At 34.2% G+C, this 27378-nt stretch overlaps 2 protein-coding genes across 4 annotated transcripts; both read right to left on the reverse strand.

Moving 5' to 3' along the window:
- Window positions 1-1725: 1725 nt before the first annotated feature.
- On the reverse strand, window positions 1726-10709 carry LOC132290497 (uncharacterized). The gene is made up of 3 exons (XM_059790105.1): window positions 10550-10709; window positions 4478-4625; window positions 1726-2118 (listed from the first exon to the last, which is right to left on the reverse strand). The coding sequence occupies exons 2-3, from the start codon at window positions 4598-4600 to the stop codon at window positions 2041-2043; spliced, it is 201 nt and encodes a 66-aa protein (XP_059646088.1). The 5' UTR covers window positions 4601-4625; window positions 10550-10709; the 3' UTR covers window positions 1726-2040.
- A 2553-nt stretch (window positions 10710-13262) lies between these two features.
- On the reverse strand, window positions 13263-24566 carry LOC132290514 (transcription factor HBP-1b(c38)-like). Of its 3 annotated transcripts, XM_059790114.1 has the most exons (12): window positions 24444-24566; window positions 23769-24041; window positions 22455-22555; window positions 20690-20763; window positions 20387-20584; window positions 20077-20154; window positions 19930-19989; window positions 19644-19721; window positions 19397-19448; window positions 16495-16766; window positions 14426-14674; window positions 13263-13891 (listed from the first exon to the last, which is right to left on the reverse strand). In XM_059790114.1, the coding sequence occupies exons 2-12, from the start codon at window positions 23864-23866 to the stop codon at window positions 13745-13747; spliced, it is 1407 nt and encodes a 468-aa protein (XP_059646097.1). In that variant the 5' UTR covers window positions 23867-24041; window positions 24444-24566; the 3' UTR covers window positions 13263-13744. The 3 variants fall into 3 exon arrangements, with proteins under 3 accessions (XP_059646097.1, XP_059646101.1, XP_059646092.1); XM_059790118.1 differs by having other exon boundaries at window positions 20387-20533; window positions 23769-24550; XM_059790109.1 differs by having other exon boundaries at window positions 23769-24550.
- Between the last annotated feature and the right edge of the window lie 2812 nt (window positions 24567-27378).

Genomic DNA, 27378 nt, shown 5'->3' on the forward strand with positions numbered 1-27378 from the left:
TTTTTTTGTTTTCTCGGATCAACCATTGAATAAACGTATATAATATTTTCAGGTGTGGATTACTTTATTATTAAATGTGATGTGTTATTTTATTATTAAATTATATGGGGTGAGTAGCTAAGCATTATCTTTTTTTTTTACTTCCTGATGATGGAGGGCCTTACTATGAAGCGACACAGACCTTGCTCAAAGCTTATCTTTGTAACTTATCCGTCACTTGTCCTACTATTGAAATGACTTTCTATTTCCACTTTTCATTTCTATTCCCTTCAGATTTCTATTCCCTTCGGATCCGATAAATTTTTACTTTTAGTTTACTCCAATTCCTCAAATGTTTCAGTGTACTTTTCTTCTCAAATAATGTAAATATAAATAATATTCAACAAAATATAAATAAATCAATATATATATATATATATATATATATATATATATATACACACGGCATGTTTCACTAAAATTTATAATTAATAATCATGCAATGAAACCCTCGTACCATTGTTATGATGCAAAACTATTATATATATAAAAAAAATGAATGATTTGTGCATGAATTCTAATCTCATTCTCATAAATTATTCATTTTATGATCAGGTTTGACATTAATATCTATTATTAATAATTTAAATTGATATATTTATTTGGTGAAATTCATTATTTTATATATATATTTATGTTTTAATATAATATCTTTTATAATAATATAATGTGTAAAAGATCTTTAAGGTAAAAATATAATATATACAACCCTCAGATTTCAGCTTTTGTATTTAACAAACAATTTTAATGATTAATATATTCAGCGCTTAAAGTTCATTACAAATTTTCAACGCTTAATTTTCAATTTTATCAAACAGGCAGTTCCACGTTCATAGTCACAATGAGGTGCTAGAAGCTAGGAGTACATAGCCTCGAAGATGCTACTACTTGCAGATTTTGAGCATAAGCTTCTCACTACGACTTGAAAGCTTGACTAGAATCAGACACAACCACAAGGTCACACTAGCAAACCCACTTACTGAACAAAAAGGGGCCCCAACAAAAAGCACTGTGAGCTATTCGGGTATTGCCGGCTGCAGACCTCCTCCTCTAGCACACTTCATTACAAACCTTTTAGCCAAATGGAATGCCTTGACTACCACCTCCACCAAAAGAGAGGCATTCATTCAAATATTCAATCATTACCCGTGCCACCAGTCACTGGTGGGTTGGGAACATGGATCATTCTGTCAGCTGCTGTTTCTGCACCATGCTTTGCCCCCTCGCTTAAAATTAAAAACGCATAGAGGCCAGCAACCGTTGCATGATTAGCAGCTCTGGCTAAAATGCCCCAGACGGCCCCTAGCAGATCTCCAAGGAGAGGTTCTCGCATTTTTTTGGTAAGCAAGAATTTAACATTTTCTTTTCTTTTACTTTTCCAAATCATACAATTCCCATTTAGGAATATATATATATATATATACTGTTTCCCATTCCGAAGGGAAGGTGACAAAAACTGGTGATTCAATAAAATGAAATGGCAAGAGTATTGCGGTACCTCAGGGTTTAAAAAACATATGCATTTTTCTTCGTATCTTCATTTCCATCATTCCCTGTGGAACCCCCAACTATTCATAATTCACAAAATAACCCTTCTTACCAAGGTTACTGACGTCAGCCACATGTAAACAGCACACTACCATGAACTAATTTGCAGCTTATCAGGTAGAAGTCATTACACCCTCATTTTTCAGAAAATAGCCGCCCCACGGTGATAAAGATTATCTTGTGCGTTGGCCCAAGTAACAAGAGTCACATTGAAATGTTCTTGAGTCACAACATTTAACTCTAGCTTGTTATCAGCAGTATTTCATGTTCCTTGTTCAACTATGATTGATAGAAACCATTAGAAGGCCTTTACAAGATTTTTCTTTCTTTTTTCTTTTTTTTTTTTTTTTTTTGGGGGGGGGGGGGAGAATTTTTAAAATCACCCAAGTATAATGCTGCAATTTTACAAAACACCAGACGATGCACATTAGCTGAGTTCCTCTTCTGAAAACCCTAACCTTGGAGACCTTTGCCTCTTAAGTCAGATCCCTTTGCTAAAGCAGCTTCACGTTCCTGACGACGACTCTCTCTCTGAAATGAATCAAACGTCCACAAAAAAACATTAAGATATATAAATAAATTACCTAGTCTATAACATCAATCAATGCAAAGGTTACACACGGATTTCCATTTTATTTGTCAACAATCGAGATCACTTAAATACAAATAAGACCTTCTTAACCAGCTTTGATACATGCCATTATATTGCCCCAGTTGATATACATTCTAACAAATGCCTACACTAAACAATATTTGGAATCTTCATTAAGACTGGCTTATAATTTAAATAACATTGTAGATGAGAAGATATCGTTGATAAGTTGAAACAATCCAAAACATAGAAAATGTGAGCTTACAAAAGCCACCACCAGAAATTCGGAATGTGTTTCACAAAAATGTCAGAATGGTCTAGCTATCAAAGGCTAAGGAACATCTACAGTTGGGTTAATTATGTCAAGTTCTTCCGAGCTGCGAAGTCTGAAAATAACATGTGCTTAGAATTATGAAAATAATATTTTAAAATTTTTTAATAGCAGAGGATGTGAACTACCAGTTACAGAAGGAACTCTAACTCCCTCCTTTTCCACAGTTCCTCACTCAAGCCAAGACTTTGCAGCAGTAAAACAAGAAGGGGAGGGCATCATATGAAATATACATTTATAATCTGCAAAATTTGCGGAGAAATTTTCTAGCGGTTTTCATTTTGTTCTAGATTAGCTTGACAAAGCAGCCAGCTAAAACAGGGGATTAATTCACTTGGGCTGGACCCTCAACCAAGAATTGCAATGGAAACCATCCAATTGCCATGATCTGTTAGACCTGGGATTCCAGTCAATTTGGCCAGATCCACATCATAAGGGTGATATTAAAAAGGAAAGGTTTCATGCCTGAACCTCTACCTTGCGATTACATGCTAGTATTTCTTGAAGCTGATGAAGGGTATTGCCAAAACAGGTTCAGCTTATTGGTAAACATGGAAGCAGGACTAAGAAAGGAACCAAGCACCAGGAAATTGTGGGACATTATGGGATTATATGTGAAAGAAAAACGACTTTCCAGCTGGTACAACAACTCATTAAATCAACCCTTCAATATCTATTAAAACGACTTCCTGTTATTTAACCGGATATTGTAAAGTAAAAAATAAAAAATACAAGAAGAAGAAGGGATACAAACACACATAAAAATGATTTTGCATTGAAAATATTATTTGAAGGAAAGAGGAAGTCAAAGAAGGAAAATTAACCACCACCTGGGGTCTTAAAATTGTAAAAAAAAAAAAACTGCACACCGGATATTAGTAATTACCAGCACGTCTTAAAATTCAAAAAACTGCATACAAAGTTCCAAATTCAAAACTAAAGCTACTACTTTACACCACCATCCAAAAGGTGGATGTGTTTGTGGAGATCTGGAAAGTGGAGAGAAATTACTGGAGAATGGATGCATTTGAACAATTTTCTTGGAAAATGTTAAGGTAACAAAGACGAGAGAGAAATTTTTTAAAGGGGCCAAGCTTGCTTTCTTTTCAATTGACTTTGAGATATTATTGTGATTTTGATTGACTAAGGCATTGAAACAATGTTCCTGTGAACAGTGAATAAGACAACAGTTGGGTTGGGTCAAAGAGAATGTGAACAGTAAAGCTACCTAACGGACTCCAACCAAGGACCCAGAACAAGCCATAAGTCATCGAAGAACATGTGAAAAGTTAAGGAGGTTTTGAGAAGGCCACCTTTGTGATTTAGAGGGTTAGCTCATAAGCTGAGCGCATGAAATGAATTAGGATCTTACATTTGAAAGTCATTTTTGTTACTAAAGGTATACAATATTTTATAGGTAAAACGTTTTATTGAGCTGTGTGTAGATTCAAAATCTGGAAGAAAGGAAGATATTTCTGAGAATGTTTTACGTTGGAACAGATGCAGTGAATAAACCTTCAACTAAAAGGCCACCTACATAGGATGCTAGGAGAGAGAGACAAAATACAAATAGAAATTTTGACTTTATTTTTACACATAGTGGGCTGCTCTCAAACTCGAGCCTATGTTCCAAGCTTGTTGGCTAGAGATTTTACCATTGCACGATCCAATGGCGCTTTCATTAAAATTTAAAAAGAAAATGAATACCGTGGCAAGGATATTACAATGATGCAGCCATGCAGTAACATGATCCAAAATATCCATCAAGAAGTATATGTCCCTGCCAAAAAGCTAAAATAGCTCTTTGAAGGGGGATGTACGGTGAAATTTGAAGTATTATCATTCAACTGACAGGATTACATCATTACACCATTTAGAAAAGACAGGTGGAATATTATAAGGAAGTCATTAGCGTTGGAAAAAGTACATGGACTTCATTGCTAAAAGAATGAAAGTAAGAATCATACCCTTCTTTCCCAGTATGGAAGAAAGCAAACGAAATCATAGACCGGAGTAATGGTTGATACCAAAATAGCATTGAGCCCGATAAAAACCAAGAGTGCTGCCATTGGGCGAGTCTTATGTGGCATCTTCTTTATGTTTGAGTTTCTAACTCTGCAATCTCATAGCAGAGGTATTACTAAGCATATAGAAAATACACACACACACAAGCAAGCAAGTGGAGCTTACTTATAAACAAAATGAAAATTAGAGAGAAACTAAGGTAGCAGCAAAATTCAGGGAAAAAAAGAAAAAAAAAGAAGGTAGCAGCAGAACACAACAGTGTCCTACAACCTCTAAAATGAACATCTGGCTCAGCCATAGAGGATTAGATATGACATTCAATGTATACAAAACAGAACTACATTTTTGTAACTTAAGAGGTGGCATCGACAGAACAGGTGAGCTGGCTATAATTGGACAAATCTTCCTCAAAATTGAGGTAAGCAACATTTATAGTTGCAGAAAATAGAAAATAAAATGACACTACTACAATTCTACAGAAACCAAAATATTAAGAAATAGAATTGAAATTTATTTTTTTATTTTTTATTTATGATAGAAAGGAATCCGAAGTCAATAAGTTACTCAAAGACCTACTAGCCTCATATATAGCAGCCCATGGATTACATAAGTTAACCTTCCCAGGCTCATAATACTCAACTGCTCGAGTTAAAGACCACCCCTCTACTGCCCCATATCGGCCATATCTAAAAACCAAAGCTGCAACCCTTCCAGACCAGAAATGAAGTCACCACAAAAACTACTTATCGGGAACAAATATAGAAATTATTAATTTGAATTAGGTCTGACTACTTACCACATGGGACCAAACAATGACAGCGACTAAAAAATCCTATATGAACAATAAAAATAAATGCCCAACATCAATTATATCAGTTAAATATTTAAATGCATGGATGAATTAATTAGTAGCTATACAAACTTCAACATATCCACATTATAGTGATCACTAATGGAAATAGATCCCTTGTTTCTCAAGCTTCTACAGAGCTATGAGATAACCATCCATAAATAAAGTGCAATTTAAGACTTCATCAAGCTTTTGACCTTAAAAGAAGCCATGCATACATTTAATAAAGATACAGTTGCTGAATCATTATTGCAGCATGACTGGATAGTTTACACACAATAAGTATTGGGTGAACAAAATTGTTGAAATTTAGTACATATAAAACAATTGAATTTTCCATAGTAATTCTCCTGTTGGCAATAAGTTTCTAATGTTTCCACTTCTCTCTTCCTTTTATATATATATATATATAATTTTTATCTATGTATCTCAAAAAAAATCATATGTTATCTGATGCTACTACATTTTATGCAAGTTTGTGGACACATCCTATAGTAACATACAAATGGTACAAGAGAAAATTAGTTGACATTCAAAGCTGTTACAAATATATAAAAATAAAAATAAAAAATAAAAATAAATAAAAAAAAAAACAGAAGAAGAAGAAGAGAAAAGAAAGAAAGTCATGTGTTGTAATGTGTCAAAAAAACTTTTGTACCTCATTTTAGGAGCAGTTTAGTACCATAATAGTTTTGTGAGTAGACATGTAGAAGGTAGAGTTCTAGTCAAAGCCTTGGGCAAGTAAAAGTGAGATCAGAAGACAGATGAGTGTGTTCCTCTATGATGGGTGGGTTTCTACTTTCTAATGAACTTAAGCACTAGGGTTAATACTGAGGACTCCATAGCAAAATCCTTCAGCTAATAAGAAATCTAAAATGCCATTGTTGCAATAGTCTGATAACGACCTTAAATTGGAAAAAGATTTGCATAACAACTAATGAACAATCAAACATTTCAAATGAACTTAGAAACAAGTTATTCAAATTTTAAATTATCTCTTTATTATTTGGATTATATAGGATTTTTTATTTTTCATTTATACAAGAAAATATTTCATTTACGGTCTTATGAAGAATCAATTATCTATGGCATGGGTAATGGAACTATTTCATTCAATATTCGATAGAACTTTATGTTCAAATCGTGCAGTTAGAATGACGTAATCATGCCCACCAACTGATAAACACAGATGGATAATTGCTATAAAATTTCAATGAGAATCTTTAAAATCGTGTCAAAAAGCAGAAGCAACCATATACGAAGGCAATAACATACTGCTAAGAAAATTAAGTAAGAATGAAAATTGAATTTTACTTGTGAATCTTTAGTTTTATATAGATTGTGTTTCATCTATTTTTCTTTTGACAAAAATAGGGGAAGAGAAAACTCAGTTCAACAGCACCACCAATTAACGAAATATACAAACTAGACTCAAAACTTCAATTCGTACTTGTTTTCTACCTTCTCTCGGCAACTAATTAGGTGTTTCTTTAAGCTTTGAAGAATTGTCTTATAGTATATTACAAGTGTGTGTAAATCAAAGTACCTGATTCGAATTTCGAAGAAGGATTCGATTTTTGAGCTGATGACGAGAAAGTCGTGAGTCAAAATAAATCTGAACAAAGAAGTTCAGACAGAGAAAAGGAGCATGAGCGTGGGGGCGCGGAGGTGGGCAGTAGGGGTGTGCTGGTCGGTAGCGGAGCAAGTGGAGGAGAGAGATGTAGGTAGGGATGTCAATTTCCCCAACCCGGCGGTTAGGTAGCCCTTAAATGAATTTGGGCTGAGTATGGTAAAATAATTAAAAATCCGAAGGGATTTGTGGGGGGACGGATTTAATAATAAATTCTTATATATATATTTTAAAATTATATATATATATATAAAACATATATATTTAATATTTTTTAACACCATTGTTATTTTGCTGCAAATGTCAATTAATATATTATTCATTACTTAGTAATTTAAAATTTGGGTCAACTTATTTATCAGCACAATTTGAGCACGAGAGCTAGTTTTTTTTTTTTTTTTTATTAAATAATAAAAGTGGCATAACCCGCCCTGCCCTCGCAGAATGCGTGGGGCGGAGTCGGTATTTTGTCTGTCGAAGTAGGAACGGGGATGTATACCAATTACAAATCCGTCCCGAAATAGGAGCAAGTTGATATGACAAATTTTCTAACGGGGTGGAATAGAGTTTAGCTAAACCCACCCCAGCTTCGCCCGTTGCCATCCCTATATGTAGGGTATCACCTTTATATTTTTTAGTTTTTTTTTTTCATTATTATTATTATTTTCCTGATAAATAGGAATTACGCCGGGATCCTATAAATACTAAATCAATAAAACTTGAAATAAAATATTTTTTTCTCATTTTTATTTTTGGGTAAATTACAATGACTTCCCCTGTTAAATTTCAAAATAATAGAGGCCTTTCCTATAACATTATTCTGTCAATATTGACTTGGATCCGAAGGTGCTAAATCACAATTATATCCATTGTATTTTTATTATTATTTACCATTACAACATATGGATAAAAATGCTTTTTCAAACTTTCTAAGGCAAAATTGAGTACTAAATAAATTTCAACCATGACATCATCTAACAATATTAACAAATTTTATGGCAGGGAATATCAGAGTTACTCAAATCAGAGCTACATGGGAGGTTAGTATTATTTTTGAAATTAGTGAGGAGGTCGCTATTATTTAAACATTCAACATAAGAGGTACTGTACATTTATTTTTTAATGAATCATTTTTCATTTATTTGATTTTAAAAAGGGTTAATTTAAGAAAAAACACTTTAACAAGCCTTATTTACTAGAATGTAAACACTTAAAAATAAACCCATCAAAAAACACTTTAGGAAAAAGTAGTTACAAATCTGTCAATTTTTACTCTTCATAAATACATGGAGACCAAATTGCCCTTAAGTACTTTATAGAATTTACTAAACTACCCTTACTTTTCTTTCCATGTCATCTCTCTAACCATTGCCAATCTGAAATTTACTTCTTCTCCTCACCATTTGCAGAATTAGGGCACATTTATGTGCTGAGAGACCCATTTTAGACTAGACCCATTTCGAACCGTCATCTCTCTATATACTCTCTCTCTCTCTGCTCAAGAATCTTAAATAAAAGACCCATTTCAGATAAGAATTTTCCCATTCTATTTCTCATCTCTCTTTCTCGCTCTATATGTTTGTTATTTGGATCTGTTCTTCTCTCGCTATATTTCTCACATCAGATGTGACCCATTTTAGACAAGACCCATTTGATGAAGCTTGATGCTTACCGTAACGATGATATCATTCTCTGTTTTTTTTTTTTGGCTGATAGATCTGTTGTATATATGGCTTGATGCATAATGATTAATGTATTCTATCATAAATATGTTAAATCCTGGAAGCATGTTCGTGCAATACTTGAGTGCATTAAAATTTTACTTTGTTTAAGTGCAAGTTTTACATTATTCAGTAAAAGTTTTACATTATTGCAATTACCGTTTTACTTTGCTTAAGTGCAAGTTTTACATTATTCAATAAAGATTTTACATTAGTACAGAGAACGTTTTACATGAGTGTAGTGAATCTTTTTTTAAAGCTCATTCTTCTTTTTCATGTTGTGCTCTTTCGCAAGAGTAGGTAGTGTCAACAAAGGTCCGAGATATGAGGGGGTTCGAAGTTGATCTTGCAGAGACCCAGAAAGCGAGAGAAGAAGAAACCCAAATAACAGGCATATAGAGCAAGAGAGATATGATAAATAGAATGTGAAAATTCTTGCCTGAAATGGGTCTTTGTTTCAAGATTATAAGGAGAGAGAGAGTGAGTATATAGAGAAAAATGAGACTTAGAAATGGGTCTTGTCTGGATTGGGTCTCTCAACATGGAAGTGTGCCTTAGGAATGCAAATGGTGAGAAAGGGAAGTAAATTTCAGATTGGTAATTGTTAGAGAGATGGCAGGGCCGGCCCTGAGATTGAAAAAATCTTGAGAGGCCCTAGGCGAATTTTAAATGTGAGGCCCTTTATACATAATGTTTCACACGCACAAAAAAAAAAAAAAAAAAAAAAAATATATATATATATATATATATATATATATATATATATATAAAAGTGCCAAATTTTTATTAAAGTAAATGTGATCATCTTGCATTTTTAGTTGCAAAAGTATCAATTAAGGTGCTCCAATCAAGTTTCTCTAATATATCTTTTTCAATAGATAAGATAGCCAATCCATTCAATCTTTCTTGTGTCATCGTACACCACAAGTAAGATTTGATTAACTTCAACTTTGAAAAGCCTCAAGTTTAGCATCTCTTGGAAGACCTCTTTCAACTAATAAATCTCTCAATTTTTTATCAATCTTTCTCCAATTTGCTGGATCATTTATGTTCAAGGGAAGATTATCATTCTCATTCACATGTTCTTCATTACCAAATCTTTAAGTTCATTCACATTTTCTTCATTTTGATTCTCATTCCTATCTTCATTCATTAAATCTCCATGCTCATTAAGATTTTCTTCATTCCTATGTTTTCCATTCACCAAATCTTCAACTAAACTCTCTATTTGTGTATTATTCCTAAAAAACTTACGAATAACGCCTTTTTGAGATTGAATCAATTCTTTTTCTCTCTTCTTCTTTTTTTCCTTTTTTTCATGCCCAGATTCAAATTTTCTTGTAGACATAATTGGCAAAAAAAAAAAAAAAAAACCTTTGTAATTTTCCTTATTGTTCATCAGTACTGTTTTTATGATTTTATTACTATATATAATATCTATATACTTGGAACACAACCATTAACACTTGGACATAAAATTATATAAATAGCAATCCTAGCAAGGCTGAGATCTTCATAATCAGAAAAAGAATGGAGGTTTTAGTCTGTACGGAAGATTGAATTCTTGATTATCCAATTTATCCCGCCTTTTTTGTTCTAAGCCTCTGAGTCTCCTATTTCAAGCGTCCCATAAATTTTCAAAATTCTATAATCAACCAGACCAATGAAATTAGATTCAAATTGATCAAAAAGGAGAAAAGGGATTCCATAAACACACGGAATCAAGAAGGAAAAAAAAAAAAAAAAAATTTCAATTTCAGATTGGAAAATGCCAAAAAGGAACCCAGTACCATAAATTGGATGAGCTACTTACTTGTAATCTTTTCGGCGCTGCTCCCGAAGAAACTGAAGCTAATCTCCCAAACACAAAACCAAATCTTATCCTTGGAGGAGCGACAGCCGACAGGAGCCCTAGAACACAGATCGTTTTTTCAATTTTTTTCTTGATTCGAAAAACATAAAAATGGGTAAAGAAAATCAGTGGCTAAAAGATCCAAGCTGAACAAAATTGGGCCCATAAAACCAAACGTTTTATTTCTATTATGGGCCCAGTATTTTTTTATTTCTGTATGAGTTTTTTTCTGTAGGATCAACTTTTTTTTGGGCCAAATTTTTGGCCTAGTATAAGTATATTGGTTGGGCCAAAATTTGAGGCCCCCATATTTGGAGGCCCTAGACGACGGCCCAGGGCCGGCCCTGAGAGATGGGATGGAAAGAGAAACAAGGGTAGTTTAGTAAATTCAATAAAATGTTTAAGGGTAATTTGTTCTCTATGTAATCATAAAAGTAAAAATTGACAGATTTGCAATTACTTTTTCCTAAAGTATTTTTCAATGGGTTTATTTTTTACATTATAATGAATAAGGCTTGTTAAAGTGATTTTTATTAAATTAACCCTTTATAAATCTGAAAGATATATATATATGCATTTTTATCAAAGAATATACAATAAGATCTATTGTGAGACGAAGTGCAATGAGAGAATGAGGTGGGACCGTGTGATCGTGTTTAAGCCATTGACGAAAAGGATTAAAATTTTCATGTCACGTGAATAAATCTTTTTAATAAAATACAATTATTATATTAGATGTAATTTCATGAGTACCATTAACATATGTTGTTGTTGTAACTTTGACAAGAGTGTAAATGTAGATTTTTTCAAATTATACATAAGTAAATTAGGTTTGACTTTAACTTATTTATTATTTTATTTATAAACGATGGATAATTATTGATCCTTTATTTGTTAAACTATAATTGGACCAAGGTAAGAAAACAAAACCAAACATACATTTCAGTTCGTTTCTATAGATTTTTCATGCACCCCTAGTTGCCATTATCTGCTAATTATCGATTTTTATTTGTAGAACTGGAATTGGACCAAGTGTAAGAAAACAGAACCAAACATACATTTCAGTTTGTTTCTATAGATTTTTCATTCACCCCTAGTTGCCACCAGCAACCCATAAATTTGAAATGAATTCAAATTTGATTGGATATAAATTGCCATAAATCATACCAGAAAGGGTCACGGTATAGTGATACATCTTCTTCTTTCAAAATAAAAAATTGAGGGTTCAAGTATCTTTTAAGAGCAAAGTGAGTTTGTGAATGATTTTCTTGTAAAGGTAAAAAAGAAAAAATAAATTTCCAAAGGACTCAAGTGCATAAGCTACACATAGAGAAAAACTTGGGGGTATTTTAGGATATAATTTGATTATTGTTGATGCAAAATTCTTTCCCAATTCAAAATAAATGACATTTTTGTCATAAAAGGGAAGTGGTGACCAAAATTGACATTGATCGGGTACACTCCGATGATTCAAAGACTATTTGGTATGTAATTATCGTCATGAATTTGGATCCTCTCAAGCCAATTTTTTTTTCATAAACTCTGCCTACATCAATCTTACTATTCAGTATATGAGGTGGTAGAATCTAAACTACAATATGTAGAGTTAAGGGGAAAGTTTGGAATCCTTATAATTTTTTTTTTGTCGTATCTCCCTCCTTTTTTTTACAGGAGAGTTACTTGCTAGTGTATTGTGGTGAGAGATTGGTTCCATTACGAATTAGGAAAGATACTTAGAAAGCTTTATCTTCTTGTGGCTTATTGTAACGGGTGGGCGCTTATCCATTTATCCAAAAGTTCGAACGGTTAGGTAGTGTTACATACCCACCCATTTATACCCATGTTACTTTCCATCCGGATCCGATGTGGGACAAGTCTCCCCCACCCGAACTCACAACGCCCTCGTTGCGGTCGGGCCACCCTACCTACCCGGAGCGGCTCACCCGGACGCTTGGCGTGGCACCAGATCAAGGATTGGGTCTGGCTCTGATACCAACTGTAACGGGTAGACGCTTACCCATTTACCCAAAAGCTCGAACTTTTGAGTAATGCTACATACCCACCCATTTATACTTATATTACTTTCCATCCGGATCCAATGTGGGACAAGTCTCCCCTTGGAACACTTATCTTACCTCTTGTTACCTTGTATCTGTATTCCTTGAAGATGAAGAGAAAAGTCAGATCGGAATCGGATGGTTGAGATTAAACAAGTAGCAGGTTTCTGAAATCTCACACATCTACTGCCATACTTGTGAGCAGAGATCGGGGCCAAAACATGAATCCTTCTTTAAACATATCTATGGAGTGCTTTAGATATAATTTATTAGCTCAAATTTCATTTTTCAAATGCACAACATAAACGTGGTAATTGGGTTTCATTTGGACTTTGGAAAGAGAATAAAAGGAAAGCAAAATATGAGAACGAACGCATAGAAATAGATTTCTTCTTGGAATTGCATTTTTAAGCATTTCCCTCTTCTTTCTCAATTCCTTTCAAAGTTTGGAAAAAAAAAAACCTGTCCCTCTGTTTGAACCAGTTAAAAGTCCCAGAATAGACTAGTTCATTGTTACGAGCACCTTTTTATTATTCACAACATTTTAGCTCAACGGCATTCCAAAAAGAAATTCATTCAAAGCACTCCCACACTGAAGTTCCTTCAACTGGAACTAATTTTAAAATTGTAACTTTTACCACTTTATTTCTTTTTTCATTCTAATAAATATCAACATACACGTATTATTTGGTACAATATTGCTTTGAAAGTAAGATCTTAGCATACAACACCTAGTGGACATTTGTGATTACCCTCAACATAATAAATTAACATACAACAACCTATTGCTTTGAACACAAGAAACTAACAAACACCTCCTATCAGACGTGATTACTTTTACCTTTAAAAAAAAAAAATACCTAACATACACTACCTATCAAACATATGTAATTTGCACATGCATCTTTGGGGCATAGATACAACATAACCTTCCTGCACCATAGAGATGTGATGGCTCATGGAGCACTGTCATTGTACCCAATCAACCCAACGAATGGTATTGCACCAGCAACGATTTGAAGCATGTTGTTACCGTTCTGATCCACTAAAAATATAGCCAATTATCATGATGAATTCATAAAGTGGTATCTATATCTTTTTACTCCCGTGGCCGGGCAAGCCAAAGAGAACTGAGAGCTCGAAGCCGGGAGAAATAGTCATTTATCGCAAGAAGGGCGCGAGCTGACTGTCTGGTTGTCAATATACGGTGCATTTGTTGTAGTGTTTGTTGTCGTAAATTATCAGCCTGGTAATTTGCCAAAAAGAAAGTAGAAGACCTAAGTTATTTTTCAGAAGACCTAAATTGATCTGCAAAGAGCTTTGCTTTATTGCAAGAAAAAAAAAAATTGGGATGCTGACAGCCAGAAGTGGAATTAGCACATTAAACAAACTACACAGGCATGCAAGCGTGCAAGTGCACACACATACCCACAGACACACAGAGTCAATGATCCAACCATTAACTCGTTAGTACATAATTAACTAAATGCTAAAAATGTAGTGTTTTCTACATAAAAAGAGTTCACGCACAACCCAGGTTGGTCACAAACAGATTTCTCGTAAACCGGAAATAAAACCAGCAGATCCAGTAGTTCAAAATGACATGCTCTTGACGACATCACTTGGAAAAGAAAAGAAATTTGAAATCCTAAATCGCCAACCTATTAGAGGATTCCAAGTTAATTATACATTTACTTAAGCTTTCTTAGCAACCAATCAGAGCATATGAACCATAGAGGGTACACAAAACAGTATGATCAAATCAATATAATGGAATTACCTGGTGGAGGAAACCTTCGAGAGTTCCCAACTTTCCCATGGCCATTGCCATTTGACCCATGTAATTTGCCACATTTCCGGATGACCCTGATGTGCCAGGAGAGCCATTGGCTAATGTCTCAGATAGAGATTGCTGCAATGCCTCCATCCCTTGAGTCAGAGCGTCTTCTGCCTGTTGTGATGATTGCTGCAAGTTGTACATGCCCACTAACTGTTGCTCAGTTAGAGGCTCCAATTGATTCACAAGAAGCTGCACTGACGCAATCCAATTCAAAAACCAGAACTAGAAGATGCTAAAACTAAAAGTGGACAAGCTCAAAACAGTGTTAAGGTTATATTAATTGTTCCACGTGCAACGTTAAATACACAAGTGGCAAAAAATCAAATGCCTTAGCTGCCACAAGTTCATTAAGTACAGTTTATGTCGAGCAGCATTTGGAGAGTAAACCACAGCCACTAATTTTTACAAGTATGAAAGTCATGAATAGACCTGTAAACGGATCGGATACGGACCAGATCACAGTCGAGCTGAGCCGAATCTGATAAGCATAACAGGTGATCTGATCCGATTTGAATATCTGAAGGATTTTTATTTACTGAATCCATATCTGATATGAACTTTATCAGATGTCCGATCCAACAAACCCGGTCTATTTAAGCTATACACTGTAGAAATCAAACAATTGATCCAAACAATTACCTCTCTTTTTCTCGTCAAATAAATCAAACACAAAGTCTTAGCATGGCATGGGTTTACTGATAGTATGTTTTATATTTTCCAGTTAAAAGGTAGAACAAAGAGGATCACAACATTTTGTACAAGAAATACTGGATTTTGTACTCTATTAAAGAATGAAAATCACCACAAAGAGAGAAAAAGAAGAGAAGAGAGGAGGGGGGGATGGATCAGAAATTTCTTTTTCGTGAAAGATGGAAAATTAGGGGTTGTGATGGAGAAGAAAAAGAAGAGGGTTTGTTGAAAAAAAGATGGAAAATTAGGACTTGTCATTAAAGAAGAAGAAAAGGAGAAGTGTAGAAAAAGAGGAGAAAAGAAATAAATAAATCTCACTGCGCGAGGGTTCCGGTGAGAGTTCCAGTGGTTGACCAAAGCTCCCTTCCTGCTGTTTCTCTTAAGCCTGAGAATACTCCACGGTTCTGGAACTTTCATTTGGTTATGTATTGAAGTTTAGGTCATATGTATTGAGAGTTATTATTATGCAAGTGAGCACACCGTAATTTTGTATACATAACATTGTGATTAGTCATTTTAGTTAAATCTAAACAAATCTGATAGTTGATATTTTAAAATATAAAGACAATAATATATTATTTTAATCGGATCGAATTAGCTCTAATCCAAATCCGATTTGTTAAGTTAAGGGATTATTGTATTTGGATCACTATTGGATTATCGGATTTGCTACTCAAGCAGCAAAACGTGTCCCTCTTCCTGTACCCCAGAACCCACAAGTACCGGTAGAGGACCAAGAAACTACCCAACCCTGTACATCTGTAACAGTCACAATGGTATTATTGAAACTTGCTTGAACATGAATAACCCCCTTTGGTATACCCATGAACCAGCATAACCAGAACCCTCAGACTGGCCACCAAAGCTCTCCTCTGCTGGATCTGATGCGGGAAATGAGCCCAGCTGTCCATCTCCACTTGTTGGTTGAAGGCCAGCCCATCAAGAACGAGTGAACCAATTCTAGCTCGTGCATTCATACCTCCTCAGCAATCTCTCCGGAAGCAACAAGCCATGAGGCCGAAGGAGGCGAGTACCAACCAACACTACGTGAACCAATTCTTGGTATAGCTTTTGCCATATTTTATCAGCCCATAAATATGAGTCAGAGATATATGGATAATCTTTCTAAAAGAGACTCTCTAAAAGACCTGATGTACAAACAACCATAAAGGATCTGTTTTGACATGAAATCCATATCCAAATAATCGGATTGGATTTGGATCAGAATCCGATCCATTGACTGGTCTAGTCATGAAGAATCAGTAATTTTGTTATTCGCAATATCACGCCACAGCAAAAAAAAAATATATGACTCACACCTTTAAGAGTTCAGATGAGCGGAAGCCACCAATCCACATGAAACACCGTTCTGCAGGCGTTTTCCACATTCCTGACAAGATGTAAAAGACATCAGCCTTGGCTGCAATACCTTTAAGCTTGAAAATCTCATCATAATGTGCCGTCACATTGTCCACTCTACTGCGAAGTTCAGTGTCACTTGCATGTGAATTGACCGCCCCCCTAAGTTCACTTATCAGTCTGTTATGCTCTTCCCACCACCGTGTATATTCTACGTCAAATGCCAAGGCCCCTGCAGAGATCAAGAGTATCTTTTCTTCTTTAATTAATAGAAGACCCATTTTCTAAAAAATGCAATTATAGTTTAAGAAGCACTAAGAAATCAACCAAATAGACATAAAATTACAAAAATAAAACGAAGTATGCAGAGTAAAACGTTCTAGTCGTCAATCAGTCAACTAAGGTTAATTTCTACAAGCTCAACCCCAATTACATGTAGATAACCACCAGCACAAAGCTTTATACAATCGGACCAACTCCCACCCATCCCCGGGCCAATTAAATTTATTAATTTTTCCCTAAACACAACACAAAGTAAACCTAAATAATCCTAATGACAGTGATCAGTCACCATTGACACAGAAGCAACCACATGCACCATGATCTATTCAAAAGATGCCCCATGTAGAGGGTACCGAACAGCAAACAAAACTGAAACCAAAGCAAAAGTGAGAGTGAAAGCCGAAGAGTAACATTTCCAAAAATGGACAAGGTCCACAGTGTCTCAACAAATGCATAATGTAACATATTTATGGGGCACAATCATTCAAGACTCATTAAAAAAAATAATGGATTATTAATCCTAAGACAGATCAGTTGTAGCTCGATCATTCCTGCCTCAACTTATGTATCGTGAGAGATGTGTAAGAGAATGATGATGCTGCGAAACCAATGGGCCATTAGCCCAATGGTATAACCTCCCTATCCTCAAAGAGGAGGGGAGGGGTTCGAGTTCGAGTCCCGGTGTGGGCAAATGTGTGTGTGAGTACTTATCTGATAAATAAAATAAAAAAGAGAAAGAAAAGAAAGATAATGAATTGAAACCAAAGAACAGCCACAAGGGATTTTTCATTTGCTCTCAGAGAAAAACTGGAACAAAAGATGGACTTTAACATAACACATTATTTCTTAATTCTGACCCCAAATTACCTTCTTTTTAATAACCTTTTTCAAAATTTTTTTTTTTTTGGAAGTTGCATTTTTTATAATTGCATTCCTTAAAAGTGTCTTTTGCAACCCTTGTACACATGTAGTACACCCTCGATTTGCACTTTGCAGTTATCCCAATGGCTACTATGAAAGAACAATATATTTTACTCATCTGTGATCTGCAAAATCCAAAATATCTTTCCCGGTCCTCCCTGTCACCTAGTCAAAGAGAACAAGTGTTTTAGTTCCTACATCAACCCCTCCGCCTTTCAAATGACTGTCAATTTTCCCCCAAAGACATTTCATGAGACGGAATAGGGTAGCATTCCATGTATTTTTCTTTCTCAAGGTAATTCTTTTACATCTCTTGCAATGAAGAAATTTTTTACTGCTCTAAGAAATACAGTAGACATCCCAAACAGAACTACCTATAGTGCCCACACCTCTTTTGTCACTCTACAACTATCATGTAAAGAAAGAGAAAGGTAGCCCATCCACTATCTTGTTCCATTTGACCAGCTTACATAATTTACAACACTAATGAGAATTTCACATGCAACAGGATTCTGATTGTGATTCAAACCTTCCTTTCACTTTATGCATAGTATTGCTAGAGGTTAGGTTTAGAATCCACTCTCCTAGCACCCCGTGTAGGCAGAATCAACATTAGACCAGAGTATTTATTCAAACATTCCTTTCCCTATATAGAAACATCTAGATGGCTCCCAAGGCTCCATGTCTTGTGATAGAGATCTAAAAAATAAAGTCCAATTTGAAAATGCAAATTCATCATCTAATAATTCAACATGTTTTACTTTTCAGCATCTAAAATAATGACATGTGACCTAGAGAGAGAGAGAAAAAAAGGGGGTTACAAACTGAACACATAATAACATATAAATGAAGTACTCTATTAAATACTTTCTAGTTTTAATTAGAGACAAGAAGTGAGCAAGCTGACCAATCCAAATACTAGACAATTTGGTCTTTCTATTGACTGATCTCATAAACTTTTTGCATGCTCAATCTTGGGTTGGATCATTGGGCAGCCGGCAGCTTAGCTGGTTAAATTGACCCTTAATCCTTAATATCATTCAATGAAAGACTTCAAAGGCATAACTCTGCTTCCTTCTATCAATGTGAGAGCAGAACTGCTCCCTTCTCAAGTGCAGCCCCTAATAGATCACATAAGTAGGAACTCCCACTCAGACGATTTTAAAAAATGAGTTAAAGTAAGGCCCATTTTGACGTGTTTATTCTAGTGGAGCCCAGCCCTCTTTAACTTTTATGGATTTTTGGCCTTAAAAACATTGTGAGTTAATACTTAAAAGAATATAATAGTTACTAACATCAGGTGGAGAACTATCTAGCTAGCTTAATTTTGGCCTGCTTTCCATCCGAGCTTTGAAATGCAGACAAACTAGCTTCATTTTGGCTTGCTTTCCATCCGAGCTTGAAATGCAGGCTCATGTTTGACCACATCCAATCATAGAGACAGGTTTTGGCTCCGTGACCATCCAACAGTATTCCAATATATCATTTTGTGAATTGGTAGATTACATATGACACTGCTATAAACTTTGCATGATTTTTGGATGAAGTCTAACAAAGAGTTTAAATGTTGTTAAGTCTCCAGAACTTTGTTGTCATATTTTAAATCCAGGTGAACAAATTGAAAACAAATAAAGAAGTGGTACAAGAAAGCATGCATACCATTTCCAGTCATTGTGTGAGATTGATCTCCTGAGCTTGACACGAATATGCCCTATAATAAAAAGCAGTTTAAAAAACAAAAGTGTGTGAAACACATCACTATGTTAACATTTTAAACCGAAAATAAATAATTTAATACTTTTTTTTTTCCTAGTTGGTTAAAATAATTTAATACTGAATATATATATATATATATATATATATATATATATAATTTAATGTAGCAAAGGGGCAACGGAAGTGAAACCTGCTGGCGGGCACGTTGGACCTCCTGCTCAAGTTGGGTAAGCTTCAGTCGACTACTCTCCAGTTGTTGCACATAGGCCTAAAAGTAAGCACAAAAAAAATTCAATCAAACATAGTTCAAGTATTTTAGCATTATCACCTCACTTAAACAGATCTACTGAAAAGACAGTGCGTCAAGCAGATAATTATTGATACACCATCAGCAAATTACGATTACAGCATGTGCAACACAAGGGAGAAAATGATTTTCAAACAAAAAAAATTGAAATTGAAATGCAAAAACTTACCTTTTTTCTCAATCGGCTCTTCCTGGCAGCTTCACGATTTTGAGCAAGCCTTCGTAAGGTCTGAAATTAATGGTTAATAACTAAGAATTAGAAAGAAAAATGAACTCATCTAAAATACATGAATGAACGTAGTCTAAATTATGTAACCTTCTGATCTCCTGTTTTTTCTTTTGATCTGTCACTTGAATCAGATGCTACAACAGCAGTAGATTGGCCCCTTTCAAACTGTAAAAGAAAGTAGTAAAATGTTAACTAACAACTAAACTACATGGGAAGCCAGCTCCTCTAAACAATAAAGAGGTCTCTTCTTTTTAAATTTTTCTTTTGAGAACAATGAAAGAAACCATGAGTAAAATAAAGCAAAAGAGCTTCATCATAAAGAAGCATAGGGCACGGGAATTACTGAATAAGGTGTTAACAGAAAAATAGTTGAAGAATATACTTGAAGATACATCACCTTTTTATTTTTATCATCTGCATCCACGTCTGTGGAGGTATCAGTTCGAGGACTAGCATCTGCCATATTGGACTCTCCCCAGTTCTCAAGATGACCACCAGATACAGAAACCAGATTTGGCTGCGGTCCCTTTTGTAACTGTACTGTCTGAGACCCAGCAAGAGCAGCAGATAAATGCACGTTGAAGGAAGCGAGTGACTGAATATGCAATAGACAAAATGGAAGTACTTCAAACTTATTTAATTTGAAATCATATTACCAGACTTACTGAGAAAAGAAATCGTATAGCCATTCAAAAAATACCTTATTAAATGCTCCAAATTGGAAGTCAGAGCCTACTGCTTGGCTACTTGAATTTGTTGGATTTGATATGGGGTCTAAAACACAACAGGTTGGCCAGGGAAAAAAAAAAAAAAAAGAGTGAGATTATGAGGGAAACTAAAAATAACAAGGACATCATAAGAGGCAAAATCAGTCTTTCTTTCTTATGAAAACATAATATCATAGTTACACCTCAAAAGTACCAAAAACTGGACCGATACAATAAAAGCAACAAAATCAATAACACAGCTACCTGATCGATAAGCAATTCCTGTGTAAGTCACATGGTTTTTTTCAAACATCAACATTTTAGAATCAGGGTGTCTCTGTCAACTACTGTAGTCAAAGCATTTTCATTGACAAAGGGATTTGGGCTATAAATTATGTCAGCGATGGACAACCAAGTGATACAAACATCTTGAACACAGTCTTGAGCTCATGACATGTGGATAATACTGCTATGTTGCATATCTTCGAAGGGGGCAAATTAAGTAATTAAGTTTAGATTTGGGCTACAATTATGTCAATGACAGATAGCCATGTGATACAAACATCTTGCACACATTCATGAGCCCATGACACGTGGATAATGCTGCTATGTTGCATATCTTCAAAGGGGACAAATTAGGTATTTAAGTTTTGGCTTATACTGTTGAATTTACTAACCTTGAGAACATTGCATACTTCTGTATCTATGGACCTCATTAGCCCTTAGTTAGAAGGTATTTATGTATCTAGTCAACATTTAATCCCAAAAGATCGCTGGAAATTTACAGCATATTTTTTTATGCCATCAGACTTTTCCATGAATATACAGCTTTTAATGTGTTAATTTGTGAACCATGATCTTTTTTTCCAATTCTCTCGAGTCTATTCTCTGAGTTATTGGAATAAGTTTAAACCATACCCCAAAAGGTATTGAACCCTCTATTCCTTTATTTCCTTCTTATTCCCTCATTCTTTATCTAATACATTTTTCTAGATCTAGCTTCTTTTCTTCCCCTCCACAGAACTACACTCATCATTGCAGATTACATAAAATCAAATAGGGTGAAGTTTCCAGACCTCCAATCAACAGTCCATATAGTACTCCTTGAATAACTTTTCAATACTATGGAATATCTTATATTTGGCCCTATACATAGCTTCGCTGTCACTGGAACTATTTAACTGAACCTAGTCTTTTAATAAAATTTTCTAACCAAAGACATCAAAATGTGTTTTTTTAACACTACTTCCAATTTTCTTCATTTGTTTGGTGGCACTTCAATAAGTCCATGAATATTTTTTTTATCCTTTTTATCAAAAATAATTTTCTTAATAATAACTGTTTATTTTTGTAGTTCGGTTTCTAATCTGAAGTATCCAAGACACACAATCAGGAACTCAAATACGTCATTTGTAGGGAAGTAGATGGATTAGTACTCATGAACATGGGTAGCACACTGTAAATTAAAAGAAATCAAATAAAATAAAGGCCAAGTTCCCTGCATGAATGCAGCAGCAAGACTGATACTCTATGATAAAATGAACAAATTTGAACCTTGTAGTTGATGAAGTACCAATAACCAGAAATGCTAATTTAAAAGCTTATTTAAAGTACCACCAAGGACTGTGGCCTAGTGGTATCTCCACTCTCCCAAAGTGGAAGGTGATGGTTCCCACAAGGACAAATGGGTGTATGGAGTTTCTTGCAAAGGGGGAAAAAAAGTTAATTTCAAGTGTGATTAAGATTACAAATACATACATCTACTATTAGCAGCCTCTCCTATGCGAAATCCAAGAGATTGCTCGAGCGCCCCAAAGTCAGACATTTGAGAAGAATGAGTAGCAGTCTCCTCTGCAACACTGTAAGACACAAGTCAGTAGAACAGACAGATTGCAGCTATATACAAATGCAGCTAGCAAGCCAAACCTTTATTAACTCTTTATTCCTGAGTCAAGATAAAAGGGTAACATCATATAATACTTTTGGGTTGCCCTAGGAAATCCTAATGACAACTTTTAGTTGTGCCATCCCAAAAAATATGTCTGCATTCAAAAGGAGCCAATACTCATAACTTTTATTTCTCGGACCAAGGATGCCATTTATTTAATATCCATCTATTTTGAAATTTCAACAGCGTAGAATGACCTATAAAACCAAATTTTGGGATTGTGCTTTGAATATCGTTTTTATACCAATTAGGACCAAAACAGTGTTGAAACAAAAACTTCAAACTTAATTGAATTTACACCTGCTCTGAGACACATGTAACGAAGAGAAATACATTATTTCTAACTATTTTTAAGATTAAAGCAAGCACGCATGCGTGCACGCACAGAGATCAGAACTGAGTTTTTATTTTATTTTGGACAGGAGAGACCTACAAAATGTTTCTGTTATACAATTTCATTAATTTTGCTGTAGCTTATTTGACTGCTCAATGAGCACATCTACAGAATAAAGTTTGACAATTATCATAAACACGGCGTCTTGGAGATAAGTATCATTTCCAACCAGCAATTAAGAGTTATATTTGTAAAATATTGATTTGATTAATGCTTAAAGTGGCATATATACAGAACATACAGAGTTCAGTAGCTATCCTCATTCAAGGTTGATTGGGGTGGCCATAGTTTCCTCCTCATAATATAGTCTTGGCAGATGAGTATTTTATACTTATTTTGTGCTAATCATTATAATTTTTTTTTTTCCTGCCCAAACTTTAAACATATTTAGTTGGATAAAGAAGTCCCAACAATAGAAATTTAAAGCAGAAAGAAATATATCATGATTTTAACATTCAAATTTCAAACAGCATAAAAGTATTTCTTAAGTATGGACTGCAAGATATTCTCCATAAGCTGACAAACAGCTACTTCTGTAAAAATATAACATAAAGATGGTTGATCAAAAAGAAAAAATCATCTGATAAATATTAAAACAGGGCAATCAAAAACAAAATAATTAGAACTCCTACCTAAAAATAACAAGTACGGATGAAACAAAGCAAAAAATAAAAAATAAAAAATAAAAAAAAATCAACAAATTTAATTTAATTCGGATAAGAAATTTTACATGGGATTGGTAATGGGCATCTGAGGAACGTAGCTTGGCATCCTAACCGTCACACTTTTATCATCCTTTGCAACAATCTTCCCTGTTCCACTACCCATAAGTCACCACCATCATCACCACAACCTTAATTCTCACAACCAGGGAAAAAAATCGCAAGGAAACCTTAAACCACTTCAACAAAACCGACAATAACTGACGAATACCCAGAAACTTCTAAATCACAAACCAAAACCTAAAGATCATCTCAACCGCACCAATTCCGTAGAATTTTACCTAACAACAAAAATAAATAGTACTTGTCATAAACAAACAGCTAAAAAACTACACATCCAACTCCAATCCCAAATCAAACAGCATATTAAAACCTTCAAAATCAAATAAACGACCAGTAAACTAAAAAAGCAAAACCCTATAAACCCTACGTTGTTTCAGTACTACCTACCGATTAGAAACCTTCAAATAACACTGTATCTAAAGCAAAATAAACCCTACCCCTAACTCATCAATTTACAACATTTTAGAAGAACTGATATTTACCCAGCCCAACACAAAATTTGAACCTCTTAAACGATAAATTAATGAATCTTTTTTACTTCCCATCTGAGTCGCTGAACCAAGTTACCACTACGACACAATTTTATTTCCCTATAAAAATTTCACAGACTCAAAACCCACCTCGAATTTTGAGTTCTTTTCTCTCTCTAAATCGCAAGAGAAAGATGAGAGAGAACAGAGAGAGAGAGTGCGAGGTTTAGATCATTCAGAGCAACTCCATACGTCATTTTCTTCTGTAGCCTTTTTTATTTTTTATTTTTTTTCATTTTCCAACGCCCCCACTTTTCTAGTGTTTTCATGTTTTGAGTGGTAAGTATATTTTATTTGGCAAATTAAATAAGGGATGCTATTTTTGTTTTTTACTGCATCCACGTCCTCCCCCTAAACAATTTATGTGAACGACGTGAGCTGACCTTGGCATAAAAACAAAAATTAAATAAAATAAAAGACAAATAAATGGTCTTCTCTATCAAGTCTCAACAAATGAAGAAATCTTTAAAAAAAAAAAAAAAAAATGAATTCAAGATTCTACAAAATTTTTGAACTAAATCACCTATGACAAATAAAATTAAGAGTTTTAGTGATGACTATAACTTCTGTATTAAAAACAAAAAGAATGAAAGACATTCTACAAGAACATATCTCACACTTTACAAAATCAAGTAAAAAAACTAAAAAGTGTTGCATCTCCAAAATAACAATGTCAATTACCCACCACACTGGTTGCTCTCCTCTTTGTAGCTCCAATGTAAATTTGTATATATTTATAAGTTGTGTATATATATATATATATATCTACACACTCGTATATTATACAACATAATACATGTATGCATGTATTTTTTAAACGTATTGTAATACTTTTTAAAATTAAGAAAATTGTAAACACTTTGATAATTAGTTCAATATATCTCTTAATTTAAAACCAATTTAAAAATAAATCAGCTATGTTATAAAATGTTTCCCATCTCTTTTCCAGAAAATTAAATGAAAATATATTTCATTTGCTAGTTTTAAGGACATAACTTGTAGATAGAAGATAGGTATTGCAATGAGAAATTCTGAGGAGGGTCAATATTGAAACCATGACGGACACGAAGGTGAGCTTTTGATATTACTTAGTTTTTGTAACTTTGTCTGCAAATGTGTCACTAAATCCCCTCGGTGGTGGACTAAAGTTGATTGCCCTTTTCACCAAACTTAATTACAAAAGTTACCATCCGCAGCGAGTGTGAGATGAATGAATAAGGATAGGGGTAGGTAGGTCATTAACACGAGATTGAAAAACGTGCCAGATGAACAGTATGATACAGGTGGTTGACGAGTAAGACCCGCATTCCTTTTCCTGCGCCGCCCGCTAAGAAGCTTTGTAGAAGTTGCTGTAATAAATAAATTAACAATAAAAAGTTGAATTCAATTCACGATGTAGTTGGTAATTTGGTATTATTACTACCTTTTTTTTCCTAAAAAAAAAAAAAAAAGAAAAGAAAGAAATCGATGCGCAGTGTTGTTGGAGTGTAAGATTCTTCTTATGGTTGTTAATTAAATAACAGTTAATTATTACTTTAAATAAATAACAGTTAATTATTACTTTTAATAGATATTGATGTGACACAATTTTGTCACCAGCTAAATATTATACAATTTGTTGGGGAAAAAAAATTGTGTCGTATCAATATATACTACGGACATTATAAGTAAATTACATGTGGACCTTAGGCTATTACAACCCAGCAAGTTGGAACAAAAGGCCAAAATATTTGAGCTGAACAAAATGATCAAACTCGGCCCAAAAATCCAAACAAATAGCCTTTTGTTTTTAATAGGGCGAATCTTGATCCAAATTCGAACCAATTAGATAGATATGAATTGAAAAAAAAATTCAATAACACAATTACGATCCGAATTGAATAATCCGTTAATCTAACAAATCGGATATGAATTTGCTGATCCGATTCGATAATAATCCGATTCGATTCGAATAAAATTATATATATTAATAATTATATATATATATATATATATATATATATATATATATATATATCAGATTTGTATCAAAGTGTGATATCCCTCGGATCCGAGACACAAGTTGATTAGGCCCGGGTCCAAACCTGAGGGAAATATCAAACAATTAATATATAACCGAACACAGAATACAAGATGAAATAAATAATAACAATAAACTGGAAGAATACTAATTGAAATCTTCAAAAATATAACTAATGAAATCTGTTAAATCCAAATTCCGAAACTCCACAAGTTACAACTCGGGAATCCATCTAGTGGACCCCTTATTATTAAAAATCCCAATTGAAACTAAAAATAACTGAAATAGAAACTTAAAGTAAACATAAAAAAGATTCCTACGTAGTCGGAGGAATGAATGTCTGTATCTGCTCTGCACGTCCAAGTTTTAACCCTGGAACTGACGAACACCTGAAAAATAAAAGAATGGGTCAGGCCCACATGCAAGTCCTATTCTATTACGATCCAAACAGTAATCCGATACGCAAATACATCCTAGGAAGACTCAACAATATCTAGAGTAGTCCATATGTATATATATAGTACACACTATAGGACGCTCACTAGTCTAATAGATCTGTCTCAGCCTTATCTTTTTCTTATAATCATTGTTTTTTTATTCTCTTTTGACATTAATTTATATTTTTTTCTTTTTTATTATAAAAAAATCTACATTTTTTTCGAATTTTTATCGGATCAAATATCCGTTTATTAACAAATCGGATTCGGATTAACTTACAAAATATCCGTCGAATTATCGGATCGGATTGGATCAACTAAAATGCTTGTCGGATTCGGATCAGATTAGACCTAATCCAGTCCGAATCCGATCCATTTACAGGTTTGATTTAGCGAACTAACATTTAGCTGATGACAAAATTCCTGATTTGGTCCGAATCCGATCCATTTACAAGTTTGATTTAGCGAACTAACATTTAGCCATTAAACCAGAATATTTAATTTATAAATGACACAATTTTGTCATCAGCTAAATATTATACAATTTGCTTAATTTTTTCGAGGAAAA

The sequence above is a fragment of the Cornus florida genome, unplaced genomic scaffold, assembly GCF_030987335.1.
Source record: "Cornus florida cultivar Cherokee Brave unplaced genomic scaffold, ASM3098733v1 CherokeeBrave_3.0.0_Hap2_Chr02, whole genome shotgun sequence".
NCBI lineage: Eukaryota > Viridiplantae > Streptophyta > Magnoliopsida > Cornales > Cornaceae > Cornus > Cornus florida.